Source organism: Athene cunicularia (assembly GCF_003259725.1).
Source record: "Athene cunicularia isolate RWA chromosome 27 unlocalized genomic scaffold, athCun1 chr27_part1, whole genome shotgun sequence".
NCBI lineage: Eukaryota > Metazoa > Chordata > Aves > Strigiformes > Strigidae > Athene > Athene cunicularia.
Window position 1 is genome coordinate 5,062,230 of NW_020799138.1, and position 20,255 is coordinate 5,082,484.

Consider the following 20,255-nt stretch of genomic DNA (forward strand, 5'->3'; position numbering starts at 1 on the left):
AGAGTGGGTCTGTTTGCCTCTCTACACAACTAGATGCCTCCCAGAACTTGCTTGGAATTCAGTTCTTTCTGCTAGCTGATTGTGTTTTGTTTTGTTAAACTGAAGAATAACCTATAATGAGGGGGGAGACCCATAAATTAATGTTTCTCCCCCTTGTTTGCTTGCTAATAGTACATGTGCCAGCTGGCTTACAGATAAATGCTTTTTAGAACTGAAGTTATTTGGGGAAAGAAACACTAATATTCGGCATGATTAGCTGCTAGAGCAGATTTGTGATTGTACTTGTCCTAGACCTTGCTATAAACTTACCAACTACGTGGGAACATGTATTGAGAAAAATAATGTGGTAATTTTATGCAGAGTGACTAAATGCCATATGACTCCCTGCTGAGCATAAAGGATTTGTAATGCTATTCTACAGGTAGGGAGAAGTATTCATAAAACTAGTGATTTACCATAGCTCTCTTTTTGTCTTGTTCCCCTAATAATATGAAAACTATGTTTTAAATGTCAGTTTTAAATGCAGTCCAGTGCTTAGTGGTGCAGTGAAGCTGAGTCCCGTTGAGCCCTTAATGATATTGTGAAAGTTTTCCAGATGAGTGAATCTTGTGTTTGCCTTTGTGAAAGGGTCGAGTGCCTCGAGTGGACGCTGTTGTCTCCCCTTCAGCACAGTTCAGCTTCCTCAGCCTCCGTATTACAGGAGGAGCTGCTCACCTGGAGCCGGGGGCTGGCAGCCGCAGCTCCAGGAGGTCACTGCTGCTGTCTCATTCTGCCTCTCCCTTTCCAGGGTGTTACAGGCTCGAGCTGGTGCTGTATGTTGCTCACTGGACTGCATCTCCAGTGCTGTGTTAGGGTTTTCCTTGGTGCCAGACATCCCCAGCATTCAGTCCTTGATGTAAGGGCTGCTTCTAGTCAGGTGACACCTCAGTTCTGTGATGTGAGCAGATCTAGGGACTGGTGTTCTTTCTGGAAGCTTTTGTTTGATAAAGCCCTGAGATTAGGCAAGTAAAAAGAAGTAACTGCCCTGAAGTGATGTGCAAGGTAAGAAGAACTGTTGTGCCCTTGCAGTCCCTCCTTCCTTAGCTAGGGCTGATGTGAAACCCTGCTGCCATATCCCTTTTTGAAAGAATTAGTCGACATAGTAGATACACCTCAACTCAGGAAGCGGTTTAGTGTTTCATCTTTATCCCCATTTCCTGGAAGATCTTTGACAGCTCATTTCTAGGTGGCCTATTATACCAGGAACGACGTTAAATGTGCATGCTGTGATGTCCCATGTGTCTTCTGGTAACAAGCAAGAGACAGGCTCTCTTTATTCTTTTAACTTGAACAGTCATGTATCATAGCATGCTGGATGCTTGTTTTGATGTCACATCTTCCCAAGAGTCCGCAGATTTTTTTCTGGAACCATTCTACTGCCAAGAGGCTTGATAGGAAATAGTAGTTTATGGGTGAAGTACAGTTCTCTTATTCACCTCCTACTGCTTTATCCTTAGCTGTGACTTTTGTATCAGATGAGACTTTCTTCTCTAGATTCAAAGCAAACCTATAATATTCCTTAGTCTTCTGGAGAAACATCTGCTTCTGTCCTTTGCTGCGTGCTGGTCTGTGAATTACTAGGACTGTCTCTTTTGTGAGATCCTGTCCTTCTGATCAGTTATGCTGAGGCAGTATCCCTGAAGTTGTGGACCATGCTCTTCTCTTTCTATCCTCTTTCCTCTCTATCCTCTTTCCTCCAGCAGCAGAGCCCTAAGTGGCCTCTTGTTCTTGCCATGATGTAATTGGAGACCTGTGTGGATTAGGTGCAGTTGGCAATGACTGTGAGGTACCTTCCATGCCACTTTGCTTTCTGCCCCTGTTCAAGGGCTGTTCAGTTGATTCTGCATTACTGAAGGTAACCTGGGGCAGGCTGGGATAGGCCCAAGTGCACCTTTGGGGTAGGGGCCATTTCTTCTGTGTCAGAGGTGAAGAGTATTTGATGTTTCATTTTGGGCTGTAGAAGCCTGATAGATCATATTGCTGATAGATCATATTACTGCACTTGAATTTGTAGGTAATCGAACTTTCTGCTACTGAATACGGAGAAGAACTTGTCAATCTGTTGCTACAGAAAACCTGTTATGACCTCTTGTCATTGCTTTTTTTTGGCAAGACTACTCTTAATTCTTCCCTTTGGGCTTTCTGAAGACGTGTCCTCCAGTCCCTTAGATGTAGATATAGCTATCGTGGTACTACAGCTTGTATTAATTTGCTTTCATTGTCTTCATCCCCCAAAACCAGTGTGGTGTTTGAACTCTTCTAAAGAAGACTATCAGAGTTTTTAAAGAAATGCAGTGGAGATACATTTGCTGTATTTTTTATTTTGTAATAGAACATGGGTGTAAGAGAAATACTGGTCTCTATCAGAAGTAATATATTCAATTTTATTAAGTACTCATTATGAATGGAAAAACATGTATTGCCAAACTTGCAGTATGTTTAATATGTTGTGGGGGGACCTTGCTGTTCTGAAATGTACTGCTTCTATTTTTTTTTTTAACAGTTTCCCCATACACTTTTGACAAGGCTAAGCAGTGTATTGGCACAATGACAATTGAGATAGATTTTCTGCAGAAGAAGAGCATTGACTCCAACCCCTACGACACAGACAAGATGGCTGCAGAATTCATCCAGCAGTTCAACAGCCAAGCCTTCTCAGTAGGCCAGCAGGTGTGGGTTTTTTGTTTTTTAGGGCGAGAATTCATAAGTAACAGGTGCATGCTTATACTAGAGTGGTGTAAAATACTTAAGAATGCCTAGGTACTGACTGTCCTGCAAAGGACAGCTTATAGGCAGAAATTGTTTATTGTGTGAATGGTTTCTCTATGAAAAGTTGAACCATCATAACTTTCACAAAGAGCATGAGCAGAGTGGCTTAAGGTCTTTCTTTTCCTTACGTAAAGAAATCTGGTTTTGTGAGGAAAATCCCAAGGCTTGAGAGAGCTGGGTTCTCTCTCCGTTGTGCCTGGTTGGATATAAGCATGGCAGGTCCTGGAATCTTTTGAGAAGTAACTTTTGTCTACCTTCTACATAAGATCAAAATGAATACGAGTTTTAATCAATTCTCTTAAGCACCTTTCAAGTGCAGTGTATTATTGTAACATTTATTGCTATTCTGTGGACTCCAGTAATAGAATAGGTGTGAAGCATTTGACTTAGGGATTTCTGAATGCTGATGTCCCTATAATTGAGCCTTCTCAGCTCTGCAGCAGTTGGGCTTCTGCCCCTGCAAACATCTGCAATAACCTCTGGTTTGCCATATTCTCAGGACAGGTCGAGGTCTATCTCATAGTAGCTTACAACTTGCAGGTTGCAAATGTAGTCTTGGAGAAAAGGAGTTGAGCAGTGACGACCTGCTTTTCTGTGGGATGGCCCCTGCTTCTCGCAATATTCATTCTGTCTCTCATTAGCACTATTTTTGAAGTATCCTTGTCAAACTGAAATGTGAAAGACCAAAAAAGGTTTGAGCTAAATTGTTCTCCTTGCCTAACACCAATATTTAAAGTGTGAGGAAAATGTCAAGAGATGATATAGAACATTGAGCTGGAGAGGAGAAGGGAGGAAAGAGAGGTTTTTCTTGGAAGGAGAATTTTTCTTCGAGTTTTTCCAATTGACTTCATGTTCTGCCACTTCTGATCTGTTACCCTTAAGTGTGGGACTTGAAAGGGACATGTTCAGTACACCAGACCTTTACAGAGTAAAAACTGTGTTTGAATTTGTTTTGTGGTAAGCTTAGTCTTCAGACTAAGACACTCTCTTCAAGTCTTAGTAGTCTTCTCAAAATCCTTTTTAGCTTTTTTTAATGAGTTAAAGTCCCTTTCTGTTTTTTCTTTTCACAGCTTGTGTTCAGCTTTAATGACAAACTTTTTGGCCTGTTGGTAAAGGACATGGAAGCTATGGACCCAAGCATTCTCAAAGGAGAGTCTGGAGCAAGCAAAAAGCAGAAGGTAGGCTCACAGGAATTCATGTTTGTTCCCTAGGAACTGCAGAGATTCAAGTACTGATCACATCTTGCTACAGGGATGAATTTAGGTTACTTGCATTTAGAGAAGTTGCATATTTGTTTCACCTGGCTGCATCTTTTGCCTGAGAGAAGATAAGAAACATGGTAGTTTAATGCAGTCTCCTGTGCTTGTGTACTTGGGAGCTTAGAGTTGCACCTGCTGGGGCTGGGGAAGATACAGGAAATATCTTCTGGTCTTTATGTACTAATTCATGGAAACATCCTCTCTTGAGCCTTTTTGTCTTCCAGATATGTCCAGTTTTTATTTTTCCTTCTGGAGAAAGGACATGATTTTATTTCCTTCTTTACTTGCTAGATCTTGCTGAAGTAAAATACTGTGTTTTGAACGAAACAAATGACTTTAAAAACACCAGTTTATTGTACCTGATGAGCTTCTGCATTCAATGATGTTAGTTTTAGAGGAGGTGTTGGTATTTCACGTTCTTCCCACTGACTTTTGTACTATTTCTGTTTCTTGCTGCTGTTTCTTGCCAAGATGTGCTTGGAGATGCTTAAGGACCAGTCTGAAGTTGAGTCTGATGGCTCAATGTAATTATTTGTTTCCCTCCCTCTTGCAGATTGAGGTTGGTTTGGTTCTTGGAAACAGCCAAGTTGCTTTTGAAAAGGCTGAGAACTCCTCTCTCAATTTGATCGGTAAGTGCCACTGTATCCAAGGAGATAAATAATGCTTGAGGCTGCTTTTGAGGCCTCTGAGACTTGTATGCTTCAAAGTTTGGTTTTCTGGTTACATCAGTTGACTTGATCCACTGAAAACTGCGTCTCAAAGTGTCTCCCAGGTTGTCTGTTTAAACTACCAGATGAGTGGATTTGATCCCTTAGGAACCTGTCACACCCTTTAGGAAACAGTTTGGGGACATTCAGGATTCTCTTGAAAGCCACTGCACTGAGAAGACATCATCCCTCCAGCTGATCTTTCTGCTTCTGAATGGGGGCTCTATAAAATTCACTGTCCTCCCGGTATGAAGCTCCACAACTGACCAACAATCTAGAGCAGTTCTGTGGATCTCTATACCATTTTATCACCATGGTGTATCCAAAATAATGCAGACACAGCTAGGAGGAGGAAAGGTGAGTGTGACTGAGAGGTTCTGACAACAGCAAATCAAGTTAGTTGAGAAGTTAACTTGCACTCCGAGGCCTATATTAGAAAGGCACAATGGTCCAGTAGATCCAGCAAAAGACAGCAGCTAGTTGAAGTGTTCTAACTCTTTAAACATCAGAGAATGATAGATCAGAGATACTAACAAGCCAACACCTTTATAATTGAATTTAATTGAAACAGCAGGGAAATAGAAAATTGAGAACTTTCTTGAATGTGTAGCCAGAATTTCAAAGTGAGTGTAAAACTTTTGAAAATCCTGTCTCTGAGATCTCCTCTTCAAGGAGAGAGGACAGCTTCTGAAGAGTACTTCAGTTTTCTTTACTTCTTAAAGTCCCCTTCAGAAACTGATGACAGCTGTGAAACAGCACAGTGGGTTCATTGTGTGTGTTAGCTTTTCACACAGCAAGATTATTAACAAAACTATGAACTTTTTTTAAAGAGACAGTTTCTAAAACCTCAACAAAACAAATCTTTATGTACAGTTTCAGAGCTCACTAGCAAAGAAACCAGGTAATAATTGGTGTGTCCTCCACACATTCATTTAGAAAGAAACTGGTGTAGGGCCAGAGGGGAATCTGGTGTGTTCCTGTAGAGCCATCAGCTTGAATGATGGGGGCCTGCACCACAAAGTGGGCAGTGAGGGCCACTTCCCTGCAGTTGGCTTTGTTGTGTGCCGTGGGACCACGGTGGCCGTCCTGCAGAACAGAAACACTCTGTTACTCTGGCTGCTCCTTTTCTTATCAGTGTTACAAAGTGGATGGTACTTGGCAACCCTACAGTAAGAAATGCCTCCCCTGCTGGTAATATGGAGCTAGGCATTCTTTTCTGGGTGTGATTCAAGTCCTGTACCTAAACAGACACTTTTATTTCATTTTCCTTTCCTGTTTTTTCCCTCTTCCTGGAGTCTGTGAGCTAAGAAAACGTCTCCTTTTGCTCTGCTTTTCCACAGATAAGAAGTGGCAGGTGAAGGCTGCTGTGAGTTGGGGGTTTGGTGAACCTGACCAGCTCAGATGACCACTCAGTTGAGTTTTAATACTTACTATTTTTGCAGTAGGCTTCAAAGCACAGCTTATCTTGACTGGGAATGCTCAGTACGTTCAGTATTTGTTACAGAAATAAAACATATGGGGGTAGTAGCCACTTAAGAAAGTAGAATTCAACTCATTCAGCGTTGCAGGAGTTTGTGGCAGAGGCTGAGTTTTGATGCTGCCCTGAAGTGCCATCTTGCCTCAAATACGAGGCTGTGACCTCATGTTTTGTAGTTGTCTGCTTCATGTGCTACAGATGCTCCAAAAAATAGGGAGACCTGAGGCTGTTGTGTAACCACATACCTTGCATTTTACATGGACATTTTTATCTGAAAGCACAGCCAGTCATCTGTGCTAAAAAAAACCCCACCAGAGGTCTGTAGGCTGAATTGTAGGTGACTGTAATTAAGCACATTAACAGGGATACAGGTTTTAAGAGCACTGAATGAAACTTGCATGGGCAATTAGTTCATACCTGTGATTACATGGTTACAGCCCATTTAGTTTTTATTGTGTTTTGATAGAACAGCTTGTGGTATTAATATAATCCAATTTATTGCATCAGAGCAAGCAGTGATAGCTTACTTGGTTAATAGTCAAAACCACATAGTGACCTGTGATCTTCCTCCTAGCATGTACAGGTGTGAAGAGGCCCTGTGGGAGAGCTGATTGATTGGAAATGGAAATCCTTCACTGTGATTCAATTTCATTGTCTGCAGACAAGGCAGAAGAGTTGCTTATGCCTCAATTTACTTCTGTCAGATTTGTACTTTACTTAATCTCCTCATTGATTTGAGGCAGAGCTACTTGATGCGCTTTGTTAGTCTCTGGAGAATTGTAAAGTTGTGAATAATTAAATTCTGAGAGAGGAGATAAAAGTGACTGAGTGCTTCCTTCAAAAAAGGACCTTTATTTTTTTAATAGAAAAGAATTGTGATCATTAAAAAAATAAAGCCAATTCTATTTCTTCTACTTAGCATAAAATTATGTGTTATAAAACCAATGGATGATGTTTGAATTCGATCTGCAAGAATTTTATTGTGATCAGATGCAGCCAGAAGAGGGAGGTGTAGGCTAAGCTCTACAGGAAGAGAAACATCCTTGGCTGAGTGGTCTGATCTAAAAAGTGTAGTGGAGTGATGAGATAAATACACAGTGATCAGTGAATCAGTGCTCACGGCTGCCCTGCGTGGCACTGTGCATTAGTACTATATGTTGTACGTTCTATCATGTTGTCCCTAAGGTATGTGTTAGAGGTATTTTCTTGTTTGTTTATTTTGCTGCACTAGGAATTGAAGTATTGATTCCAGGTCTCTTTAGTCCAAGATTAATAACAGTCTACTTCAGCTAACACAGAACTTTTATTTAGTCTGTTTACTGGACTTCTAGATGCTAGCTCATTATCTGACTCAACTTGAAGTGTCTCTAGAAGAGGTTATGGAACAAATCAACAAAATGCACAGTGGTAGTTGCCCATGACTGGCTATTTAGGGAAGATAACGATCCCCAAGGTGAGTCCTGTAAAGCACTGTGTAAATCCAAGAAAATACAGGACATCCAATTTCTGCCTGAGTTAAAGATAATATTCAGGTCTTCGCTTTCTCTCTGGATTTTTATATTACTGGTGGTTTCTTAACTAAGCAAAGGTGTTGCTGACAGCCGTTTGCCAGCATTGATCTGACTGATAACAATGTCAGTGCTTCTTGATAAATGTCCTCAAATAAACATCAGGTGAGACTACATGGATTGACTGTTAGCATCTCAGCAATATTCTTTAAAGTAGCATTTGTGCTTATTGTCTACCTCCTCAATGTCCTGATTACTTTAAAGCTTCTCTGAAAAGGGAATAAGGAGGTCTGTAAGACAACCTGTGTGATTTTTCAGCAGGAAGGGGTGGGGGGCTGTTCCACTCTTGCATGGAGACTGTGAAACCTTTGCTTAGGGGATCTGGCTCAACTTGAAGTAGCTCTAGAAGAGGTTATGGAACAAACAGGTGAAATGAACAGTGGTATTTGTCCAAGACCAGCTTTTATTATTCTGAGTTGTAAAGGAACTAGCTGACCTCGTAATCATTTTGTATAACCTTAAGATGCTCTTGTACCTGAGGACTGGAAGATGATGAATGTGCTGTCTGTTTTTAAAAGGATTCCAGAGGAGGTCTGGAGGGCTGCAGATCTTTGAACCTGAAATCTGTACAGAAAAAAAAAAGAATAAAAATTGTAATAAAGAATTAAATGAGTGGATATTTCTATAAAGATGTTGCACTCGGAAGGGTCAGCCTGTCTTCTGTTAGGGCAGTCCTACCTCATGGTCCCACCAGAGTTCACGGCAGGAATCAAAAAGCACGGTTATAAGGGCTCACATAGTCTGCTTCTTTTTCAAAGCTCTTTCAGCAAAGTTCTTTATCAAAGTTTCTTTAAAAAGAAGATAAACAGAGATCAGTAAGAGAGAAGGACCTTGCATGGGTATTGAGTGATGAAAGGGTAGAAGGAAACAGTCAGTGGCAGTGGAGTTCAGCATGAATCTCTGCTGGGGCCTTTGCTTTTCATTATAATTATTGAATAAGCTGGAAAAAAGGCTGAGTAATGAGGTGACAAAGCTTGCTCTTACGGAGCTCAGTGACTAAGAAATACAATGGCAGAGGAAATTCAATACAAATAAGTGTGAAGTGATGCATGGGAGGAAGAATACTCCTAACTTTGGTCAAAAATGATTGCTGTTTTGGGCCAAGATCCCAGGTATTATAGTTACAAGGAAATGCTGGACCCATGCTCAGTAGCAGCCTGAGCTCTGTTGTTAAGGACTATTAAGTGTGGTTACTAAGAATTACTGCACATTATTAATAAAAGAATATTAATGAAGTGAAGCATAATTTTGTACCTGTATTAAAGATACAGATAAACCACAGTGCATGTAGTTCTAGCCTGCCTGTCTGTCAAAGGATGTAGTAGAAATAGAGAAGACAGAGGAGAACAAGGGTGCTCAGGTGTGGAGCAGCTGCTGTGTAAGGAAGGAAGAAGTGGTGAGGACTGTCTGGAAAGGGCACGACTGAGATACAGGACAAACCTATTATCATCCCAGGTAGCCTGAAAGAGTGAATACTGATAGTATTTACTGTCTCTTCAGATTAAGACTTGGGGGACATGAAATGTAGCTGGTAGGAGCTGGCTCAGACATGCAAAAGGAGGTGTTTGGTTGTGCAAGCAGTAGCAGGCGTGGTGAGCTCGAAGCTGTAAGGGACTCTGGGTACGAAGTTTACATGGGTCCAGAGGGACTTTGGTAAACTTGGGTCACAGAAATCTACTGTGGGTTCTTAAATACATAGGAGCAACACCTGACTTGAGAAATCCCTGAACAGGATGGCTGGAAGGCTGGGAAAATAGTTTTCTAAGGAAGCTGAATCTCTGGTGTACTGCCCTGTCATAGTGCATCCTCCTGCCTAAGTGTGATGAAACCAAACCCAGTTAGCTGGACATGGGTCTAACCTGGTAGAACTGCTCCGGTGTTTGTACTTATTTGCTATAATTCTGCTGTGCTACATGTTTGAAATAATATCTTTTTTTTTTTTTTTTTTTTTTTTTTTTTGACCAAGGAGAACCGCCAGTCCATCATCAACCCAGACTGGAATTTTGAGAAAATGGGCATTGGGGGCCTGGACAAAGAATTCTCAGATATTTTCCGGCGAGCTTTTGCTTCTCGAGTTTTTCCACCTGAAATTGTGGAGCAAATGGGTGAGTATAATCCAGAGACGTATGGCTGGGGTACCAGATGCAAGCCTGTTTCTGGTTTGTAAAGACTGGCTATCAACTAACACCCTGGAGCATGGCAGTTGCTTAGGGATCTAATAGATTAACAAAGCCTTTTCTTCCCCTGTGGGTCCTGAATGTATTTCATACTCTCGTTACTTTGCTAGAGGAGGGGGACAAAGAAACTATGCAAATACTTCTCATTGTACGTGAAATGTCTGTACAAATGAGTTACATGGTTTATCTGAACACTTTTCTGTTGGAACCGAGATGGTCCCTGTTGTTTTGAATGCTTCATTTATTCATAGCAGTGAGACTGCTCCTTTCCTAACTTACTGGCAATGGGCTGTCTGTAGAGGTCGAAGGAAGTTCTGTCTTGTTGATCTTGCCTTAAATATTAAATACCTGTTGTGCTGGTGGTTGTGCTATAAACCTATATCCTTCTCACAGCGTTAGTGCAATAAATACAGTATCTTGTGTGATCTGTGCTTGGTCAGATTTGAGATGCTGGAGAGGATGCACAGGCTATGGCATGTCTTGGAGTTTGTGAAATAAAAGCACAGATTCTAAATATAACTTTTTTTTTTTTGGGGTTGGGGGAAGGAGAGGCAGTCCTATTACATTGTAAACAGTGCTGGCAGGCAGATGAATGGTACCGGTTTTAATTTTTAGTAAGCAATATGCAGCTGCCAGGTATCTTATTTTGTCACATGAAGTGGTTGGGGATGTTATAGCTGGTCCTCGTTCTCTGAATATAATCTCTGTGGGTTCATATTTAAACTTGGAATCTGTAGCTATATAATTTCTGTGTATGTTTATATTTCTTGATCCACCTTCCCTCTCCCCACAAATGAAGCAATCAAGATTTTGATTACAAAACAGATTTTCATCAGAAGATACATCCTGTTTGTGTGTGGCTGGGTAAAGTGTGGCCATTTCCAGTGCTTGTGGAAGTGAATTAGGGCTTTTCTTAGCAGTTTGAACACTTAGGGAGAAACACTGAAGAATCCCTGTAGGCTAAATCCAAATTAGTGCATGATTCTCTCTCTCCTGCCATTTTACTTTATATTGATCTGATAGCCAGGGCCTTCTGGGGGCAGATCTTGGTTCTTTTGGTTTTTGTTGTTGTTAACAAGTCATAACTTTTATGCCTCTTCTTGAGAATATTAAATGCTTGGACTTTTAAATATTTAGCTGCTCTGCATAGAGAGGAAGTTAAGAAAAATAATGCTGGTTATAGAAAGAAAAGTTTTTATCTAGGCACTCTCTGTGTTTCATTCAGAAATGTTGTGGACAACTGGTCTTTGGATCGACTAGCATCCCTTACTTGAAATATTTTTAACTTTTGAAGCAGATGTCATGTATCTGCATGTCATGTATCTGCATGGCTGCAGTGCAGAGACCTTAGCTGTGATGATATGTGAAGGTAAAAGATTTGGACTTTGGGAATTGTCATCAGTGTCATGGACTGTGATGAGAAATATGTTAGTAGACTAGAGATAATTGGAGCTTGTTTTCATTATGCTATAGCTTCACCTATTCACCTTCCCTGGCTGCATGCAATCTGGCAGCATGTGAAGCAGTCATGTGTCAGACTACGATTATATTCCCTTGGTATTATCATTAGCTGAATTAACTTGACAGCTGGGTATTTGGTAATGATGTGCAGCAGCTAACAATGGACAATTTGCTAATGATGTGCAGCAGCTAACTTTGCCATGGAGAACCTACATCTCCATCAGGTACCTCTGGAGAAGGTCAGAAACCTTGCTGACTGCAGGGTGAGGTTATGGAGCTGCTTTGCAGGATATGCTGCTCAGATAGTTCCTCTTGTTAATTGGTGTTGCTAAATACAGGAAGAAAAAGATTCTCTGAAGGACCACTAGTATTTTGATTACCCTGGGCAATGAATTAAAGGTGTGCCATATTATTTATATAAATACATATACCCTTACTTGTGCGTGTTTACACACATACTACACAAAGAAACATTTTTCTGGTGAGAAGTTAGACTCCAAACAGAGCTCTCTAGCTCTCTGATTAACCCTAAGGCTAAAGAGCTTATCTGAAATTTGAAAAAACAAAACTTTCTGACATTCATTTTCTTTGCCTTAGTTATAACTTGCTCTTAACTATATTTCAGATCTGAAATGTCAATGTGACAGCTGTTCACCTTTGTATATAATTTATTGGGAAAGGAAAAGAAAGAATTTGCTTGCTATCTGGTGCTCTACTGCTCACCCATTTCTGTTTTTTGCCCAGTGCTCACAGACGGCAACTTCCATGCCAAATGCAATAAATATTTCTGTCCCATAACTACATAGAGGCTCTATAGACCCTTCAAAAATTACTTGCAATTTGTGTGTGGTTTATCTAACTTCCAAGGAATGTTCTGGGTTTGGAGCATATAAATCAACATTAGTTAACCATATTATCCAAGGGTGTAAATACTACTCTGATGCTACAGTCTTTGGTTTATCCAAGAAAAGAAATCTTAGATCAACTTCAGCTGGTCATTAAAACTTGCCATAGCTCTCTGCTGCCCTGGAAAGGGGCAATTTATTTTTCCCTACCCATGGTTTTCCTGTAGGCGTATGTACCACCTCTGCTGTGGTAGCTTTGAGCTTGTATGGCTCTGTAGAGAGCCAATACAATTGGAAGCAAAAAATACTACAACTACAAAAAAGTTATAGGGTTAGCATTCAGCTAGATCAAGTCCCTGGTTGGCTTGGTGTGAGGTACTACATGAATGCCAGGGGTAGCAGGGGTGAGGTCACTTTTGAACCACAGTGGGACCCTTCATGAATTTCATCTGGTTGTTTATAAGGCTACAGTTTCACAGTCACTTATTGAAGCATTACCAACATAGGCGATGCTGTTACCTTTCACCTAATGTTTGACTCAGTAATCTTGTGACTGCTAAATGAAAATAAATCCTTATCTGGATGAGGGTTGAGGAAGGTGCCTTGAAACAGGAGGGGACCCCCTAGTGCCATCCATGAGGCCTCATTGTCCTATGAATGATACTTGTAAGGAAGGAACTTGACACTTGCAGGGTGCTGATGGAGGTAAGATAGCAGTCTCTTTCTGAAGAACAGATCTACAACAGCCATGTTTCTAGGAAATTGTCCTCCTTTTCAGGTCCTTTCTGAATCTCCGTGACGTTGAGCTCATAATAAAGCAATGCAACTTCGTGGGGCACTGCAGACTGGTTTTTGGTTACTCTTTGATGCAGTTCAAAGCATCTTCTTGCTAAAGCTGAAGTTCCTCCTTTTATTTGATAGATATTGTATTTTTCTAAACTGTTCCTGTAGATAAGCACTTTCTTTACATCCGTGTTAAATGCTGTTTTTTCTGTTGAGACTTTAAATTCAGCTTATTCAATGGCTTGTGCCATTGTCTAACATTAAGATGATTGCTGAATATTTATTATAACACTTTTCTTCTCCTGCTGTTCCCCCCTTCCCTTCCCCGATTTCAACAGATATTTAGCCACTTAGACTAAATTTTTTGATATTTGGTGCCTGGAGCTGTAAATTTCAGCAAAACTGAAAAGCATTTTCTCAGACCTGGAAAGAAAATGCTAGTACTGAACTCTTGTTTTTCCTTTTAAAGAACATTCTAGTGTCTCCATGCATTGAAACACAAGCTTCACTTTCAGCAGGGAAGTGATTTTTCTGACTTATGTGGCACATTACTTGTTGTAGAGGCTGCTGGAAAAGCAGATTCTGTATGTACATGTTGTTACAGTTTAATAACAGATATGGAAATGTTTGGTGTTACAGATCACATTCATTTTAAGAGATTGAAATGGAACCCAAATTCCCCATCCTCTCCTGTTACCGTCAATATTGTAGGTCAAATCAGACTTTTTCCAAGGTGATTTCTATTTCCTGGCAAACATCTTAACTTGTCCTCTGGCCTCTTGTGATTAATTGGTTTCAGTGGTCTGTATTTTTGAAGTACCGCTCACTGTATAAAAGTGAAGTATTAACAGAACACAAGATGAACATTTAAATTAGCAGATGCTCAGATATTATTTGCTTTCTTGGATTCTGCCTGTGAAGTAGAGGCTTGTCTTTTAACCCGTCTTAAAAATTAATACATTAATGTTCTTGAAGGACTCAGATTCTAGAAGAGAATAAGAATAATGGAAGGGATCTCATCTAGTCTATTCTTAAAATAGGATAATTTTAATGAAAAATTAGTGTCAGACATGTGTAACTTGTAACTGAGGTGATAGAAATGCCAGAAATTCCCAAGGCAACCTATTCCACTGCTTAGAGCATCTTTACTGTCAAAATTTTTCAAGTGTTTATTCTCAGTCTTGCAGCAGCTCCTATTGTATATTGTTTATTTCTTGTATGTTTTTGAGCAAGGCTTTTACATTCTTGTCGGTGTTTCTCTTCAGTATTCTCAAGGCTAGATCTCAGATTCTTAAACCATTTCTCATAACCTCTAGAGCACCGATTGTTGTTTCTCTTCCCTTGGTCATTCTTCACTGCTCAGAAGTGTGGTGACCAGGACAGCTCGGGAGCTGAGGTGCTAATCAATTCCAGGTCAGTTGGCTGGTTTTGTCTGTGCCTTGGGTTATGTGACTGTTTACAAGCCTCAATAGGATGATTTATTTGTTTTGCAACATGCAGTTAACTATTTCTACCCCAATTTAGAAACTTGTGCATCAAGGTACGTTGTTTTTAAATGAATTTAATCTTGCCTGTCAGTGGATTTGTAGATCCTGGCTTTGTAATGTGCAGATTTAATCGGTCCATTCTGTTCTGTTCTCCAAGCTATTAATAAAAGCACTGCGTGCCAGTAAATGCAGGATGGATCATTTCTCATTGTGCTTTAAAGTTTTTGGGGTTTTCTTGAATCTACTTTTTGTCTGCTTTTAACTTCATTCAGTCTGTGTTTTTCCTGGATGTTTATGAAGATGTATAAGACCTATTTATATCTTTATGAAAGTCTAAATCTCCCTCTATTGCTATATTTGTTTTCTCAAACCCTCTATGTGTGACCTCCTGTCCTTTTCTAGAGGGAAATTGTCTCAGGCTGGTCTAATAAATTCCTTTTGGCTATTTCTTGTATTCTTGTTTTTTCTACTGACTTAAAAAAGACATTGTGCCAGAATTTTCTGGATATTAAGTTATTGATAGGTCTATACCACACAATCAGAGAATAGCTGAGATTGAAAGGGATCTCTCAAGATTTAGTCCAACCCCATGGCTCTTTTCCTTTTCCTTTGTAACATTATGGATGACATTCACTTTCTTTCCCCCATGAGTGCTGTGGAAGTTGGCACATGTCATTGTGAGGCCACTGTCAATTCTCTTTGAAAGATTATTGCTATCCGGAGATGTTCCTCAGGACTGGAAGAAAGCAAGTGTCAGTACTGTCTCCAAGAAGGGCAGGCAGGAGAAGCCAGGTACTGCAGGCCTGTCCACCTCACCCTTGGTCTCTGGGAAGGTGACGGAGCAACTAATAATGGAGACCATTTCCAGATAAATGAAGGTGATAATGAGTGGTCAGCATGAAGTAAAAATTGTGTTTAACCAACCTGATAGCATTCTACAATGAAATGACAGCTCAAGGGATGAGGAGAGTGCTGTGGATGTTTATCTCAAATCTATTAAGGCTCTCAACACCATCTCCCATAACAGCCTTGTAGAAAAACCAGTGGAAGATGGGCTGGGTAAGTGGGCAGCACAGTGGACTGAAATCTCGCTCAGCTGCTGGGCTCGAAGAGTTGTGGTCAGCAGTACAAAGCCCACATGGAGACCAGTTAATAGTGGTGTACCCCACATGTTCATACTGGGGCCATTAGTGCTTAGCCTCTTTATTAATGCTCTGGATAATGGGGTGGAGTGCACCCTTAACAGGTCTGCAGATGGCAGAAAACTGGGAGGAGTGGCTGATGCACTGGGCAGCCTGCTCTAGGTGAACCTGCTTTGCACAATGGGATTGGACAAGATGACCTCCAGAGGTCCCTTCCACTCTCTACTGTTCTGTGGTTCTGCAGAAGGACTTTCCAAGTCGGAGTGACTCAGTAATAAAACAACAAATGAAGCCTCATGTTGATCAATGAAAAATGATGTGCATGAAAATGATGACTTGTAAAATGCTGACTTTCCACTTGAACAAAATTCTGGGGCTATAGTATATCTACAAAAACAGTTGTTCAAAGGTGGAGTAGGGGTCAGTCAATTCCTACTTGAATTTGGTAATAATTAAATAAACCTCACAAAATAGTGCAAAATTATGCCATTGTAAATCTGATTCGTTCACCTATTGAATAGCTGGATGCAGTCTTGCTCTTTGTATCAGAAAGGATGTGGTGAAACTGGAAAAACTTTAGAGGAGGTCATCAGGATGGTTGGATCAGAAAAGCTTCTGTACACAGAGTGAATTGGCTTGAAGATCTTCAGCCTTGGAAAGAGACCAGTGGGAGGGATATGAGAGAGAGGGCTTCAAAATTCTGCATGGCCAGGAGAGAAACATGTTTGCTCTTTCAGCACATGAAAGTGGAAATGTGAAGTGAAGGTCGCAGAGCATAAGCTTGGAAGGAAGGAAGGAAGGAAAGGGACTTTGCACCAAATGTGCTGCAAGGAGTTTCTGCATTTCTGTGTTGATGGCCATAGTCATCACCAGATAGATACTGAGAGGATTTATGCTCTTTCTTCCTATGGCTGCAGTTGTGGTGTTAATTACCAGCATCGTCACCACTGCTTGGCAACTACAGTTTTTCTCTAGCTGGAAAACCAGGCCTTGAGACATCCCAGTGACCCTGTTATGTTGATACTTGTTTACTCTGTAATGCTCTGTGGGTAAGTGTTCCATCAGGCATTTACAAATTATATCATGTTGACTTGCTAAGTAGACAGAAATGATCCAGCTTTATTCCAAAAAGTAGAAAATGCTGATGAGATTTATGGCTATTAACAACCAGGTGGGATTTGACTGTAAACATCAGCTGCTGTGTTCAGCAATCTATCCAACAGCTCTGCATAATCTTCATCTTAAATTAGCTACGTTTTTGTAGCTCCTCTAAGAAGAGGCAGAGGCATTTAATCTTTTGCTAGAGTGATGACTTCCTCTAAAGTTTGGTTTTGTGTATACTCTTATCAAAATCCCTTTTTCTGAGAGTCATGATTTTGTGTAGCCAAAGGCGTTCTGTTGGAAGCTTCTCTAGAGCAGATTTTCAATTTTAACACATTCCATCAAAAATTGATAAATATCCTGCTGTTGTTGTAAATCTACTTATTGCCTCCTTGTATATGCATGCATTAAACTTCTCACAGCCAAACCAAGATATGGTGAGAAATCTGTTTTCAAACGTCTAGACAGAATTAACTTGGTTGTCTTCTCGTTACAGTGGCAAATTATTTGATAAATCAAAAAACTTGGCTATAGAGAGTCAACTTAAAATAAAAAGGTTTAGGTGTATGTAGCCCTTTCCCTGTCCCAACTTTGAAATAAAAGCAGCAATAGGTTACTTCAGTCTTGCTACTTGCTGGTAGCATGTAACTCTTACAGGAAGATTAACTTGGAGGCAGTGATACAGGCTGGAATAATGCTGGTCTTACAGGATAAGAGGAATGAGAAATTCCACGCAGTTATATATTTGGGGGAAATTTTGTCTGTGTGGCAGGTGAAGTCTGGTAACCCTGATCTTACTCTAACCTGCGTGAAGATTAATGTGCAAAGATAAGAATCTCTCCCTGATGTATTCAGAATCGGTACTTCACTATCGATGCAGATTCCCGATAGGTGCATCTGAATGATAACAATCACACCAGAATGCTTTGATTTTAATTAAAAGGGGAATTACACTCCCAAGTAGAAAATACCTATTATACTAAAACATTTCTTCTGATCTTTCAAAAAAATTGAATAGGGAGAGTTGAACAAATAAGCTTTATCTTGTCTTTCGGCCAGGGACATTCTGGATCAAAACAGTGTTTGACTTCTCTTGGTAACACTAGTAGCTCTCCCATTCTTAACAGTTTTTATGATTTTTCCCTGATATTTTGTGTAGAATGTTTCCCATATTTTTTAGTTCCTCTTCATACCTATTCAGCCTCTAACAGTATTTCATTAAATTGCATAATTATGTATCATGTTACAGGAATGACCTTTGATTTGGAGTCCTAATAGTAAGCTTAACAAATCAGAGATGTCTGCACTACTAATAATTTGTGTTTATAAGATTCTCATAATAGTATTGACATTTGGGCTGCGTTGGTGAAATCAGCAAAGGGGAGATAAACTTAATCAAAATTCCTGTGTGGTGCACAGGATCCCACTGTGATTTGAGACATAACATTTGTAGTTTGTCATCACTTGTCTATTTTAATAAAGTCCTGCTTGTGTTTAAAACTTTCATTTTAGCCAGGTGAACACAGCTATACAGGGAAATCTCTACCAGAGTAGCTTGTGGCAATTTTATTTGAAGAGGAACTAATTGCTTTGGTTTCAGGAATGTTCTTCCACCTCACTAAGACCCAGCTGTCAGTGTTGCCCAGTCAGTGGCAACTGAGTCTTGCAGCAGATGGTCAGTAATGGCCTTGATGTTCAGACGTGGGGGGACACACACACAGGTGTGTTGGTACTTGTTAAAGACTGAGCGTGAACTATGCAGCACTGGCTGGGCTTGTCTGGGTAAGGTCTGGTGGTCCCCAGGTTGTCCCTGGGAGCCTGCTGTGTCCCAGCGCTGGTATTTTTGCTCTAGAGGGGTGAGCAGCTGGTGGCGTGGTACAGCTGAGGACTTGGCAGTGACCTACCTTTGACCTGCATTCTGTCTACCTGCAACAGCTACTTATCATTTATTTAATTTATTATATAAGAGATGATGCATTCTCACGATCAGCAAGTTTGAGTAGGAAGAAGTTGAAAATCCTAGAGGCTTTCCTAGCAAATTTATCCAAAAGGCTGTCGTCTTCCCCCAGGGTCATCACCTCTAACCGTGCCAGTTGCCTTGTGCTTCCCATAGGCTCCCACTGTGGGAGATGAGAGCTCAGGGGCGGTGTGTGAGCCTTAGCCCTTTGCTAAGCTGGTTTAGCTTGTGCGGAGGAGGGGAATAGTTGGGCTTTTCAGGGTTTTTTGTGGCTGTAGAAGAGAAGCTGCTTGTGGATATAACTAGGTTGTACGTCTTTCTAGGAGAGAGATTGTGTATTGCAGGAGAACTAGGGGGAAAAAAACCAAACCCAGGAACAGACTGTTCCTCATGTTTCTTTTTTGAAAGCCTACTAGAGAAAAATGATACTCTACAATACAACTTTCCTGCCTCTTTCAGGCTGCTCCCAGGCCTGTTTATGTGCATGTGCCCTGACTTGCCGGTAGCCTTTTGATAGCCTCTCTTGCTTGGGCACAGTGGAGCTGTCTGAGCATCAGTTTGCTTGGGATTTCCCTTCAAAGCATCACTCATCATTGAAATCCTGCTTTGTGCTGTTTGGCTACATAGGTGATCATGTTCCTCCATGGAACACGTTAACAATACCTTTCGTGACATTGATTTGACAGGAATAGCTTTTAATTTATCTCTGCCTTTTTCGTTCCCTGTGAAATTTGTCTTTACTGACAGCATATGTTGTTTATGTTTTTGACTCATAGATGCCTGAAAGTTGACTAATGAATTCTTCTTAGCTAGATCTCTTGATTTTTGTATTAATGTTTTTATCTGTGGAGAAGGCCAGAAAAATCTTTCAGTTTTATTACCACGCATATTCCGTGCAGCACTGTTGCTCTCTGGGGTTTTGGTCCGGATCAGATGCTCCTCATAGCAGTGTTCTCCTCAAACTTTGTTTCAGTGTATGAACAACCTGAAAGAGAGAGCAGGGCATGTGGATAATAGAAATTATTTTGTATTGAGCAATTATTCAGCTTGAATTCTTGATCACTGGAGTAAATGAAATCACAATTGAGTATTGTTAAGTTAATAAAGGACCAAAGTAGTTGTTCTTTAAAGGCAGAATGTTGCCATGAGGTCTGTGCAGCTGTGAGGACTCTGTGGTATGGGATGAACTTCCCACATAGCTGAGACAAGCCAGAAACCAGAAGGGAAGTCATTCTGTGTGAGTGACAAATAACTTGATGTGCCCAAGCTTGTTAAACTGATGATGATGGTAGAAGCTGAACTCGGGTCCTTTAAGTCTGAGCTCTGTGTGCTATCAATTCGCTACTTTTTTGGTTTTTGCTTTTAATGTGCACGGCAGGACTCTTGTTGGATGGTTTGCTTCCTTAAGTCAAACTGCAAGAATGCAGTGAATGCATTATGAATATCATCTACAGCATGGAATAGTTTCTACTAATTAATGTGT

The 20,255-nt window shown here is 40.6% G+C and overlaps 1 protein-coding gene across 1 annotated transcript in view; it reads left to right on the forward strand.

Annotated features, from left to right (window-relative positions):
- The window catches only part of NSF (N-ethylmaleimide sensitive factor, vesicle fusing ATPase), a 70,977-nt gene that overhangs the window by 11,838 nt on the left and 38,884 nt on the right, over window positions 1–20,255 (forward strand). Inside the window, exons 5-8 of the mRNA XM_026864758.1 lie at window positions 2,543–2,709; window positions 3,879–3,986; window positions 4,621–4,706; window positions 9,779–9,924. Of these exons, the coding sequence (XP_026720559.1) occupies window positions 2,543–2,709; window positions 3,879–3,986; window positions 4,621–4,706; window positions 9,779–9,924 (507 nt within the window). The remainder of the gene's footprint in view (window positions 1–2,542; window positions 2,710–3,878; window positions 3,987–4,620; window positions 4,707–9,778; window positions 9,925–20,255) is intronic.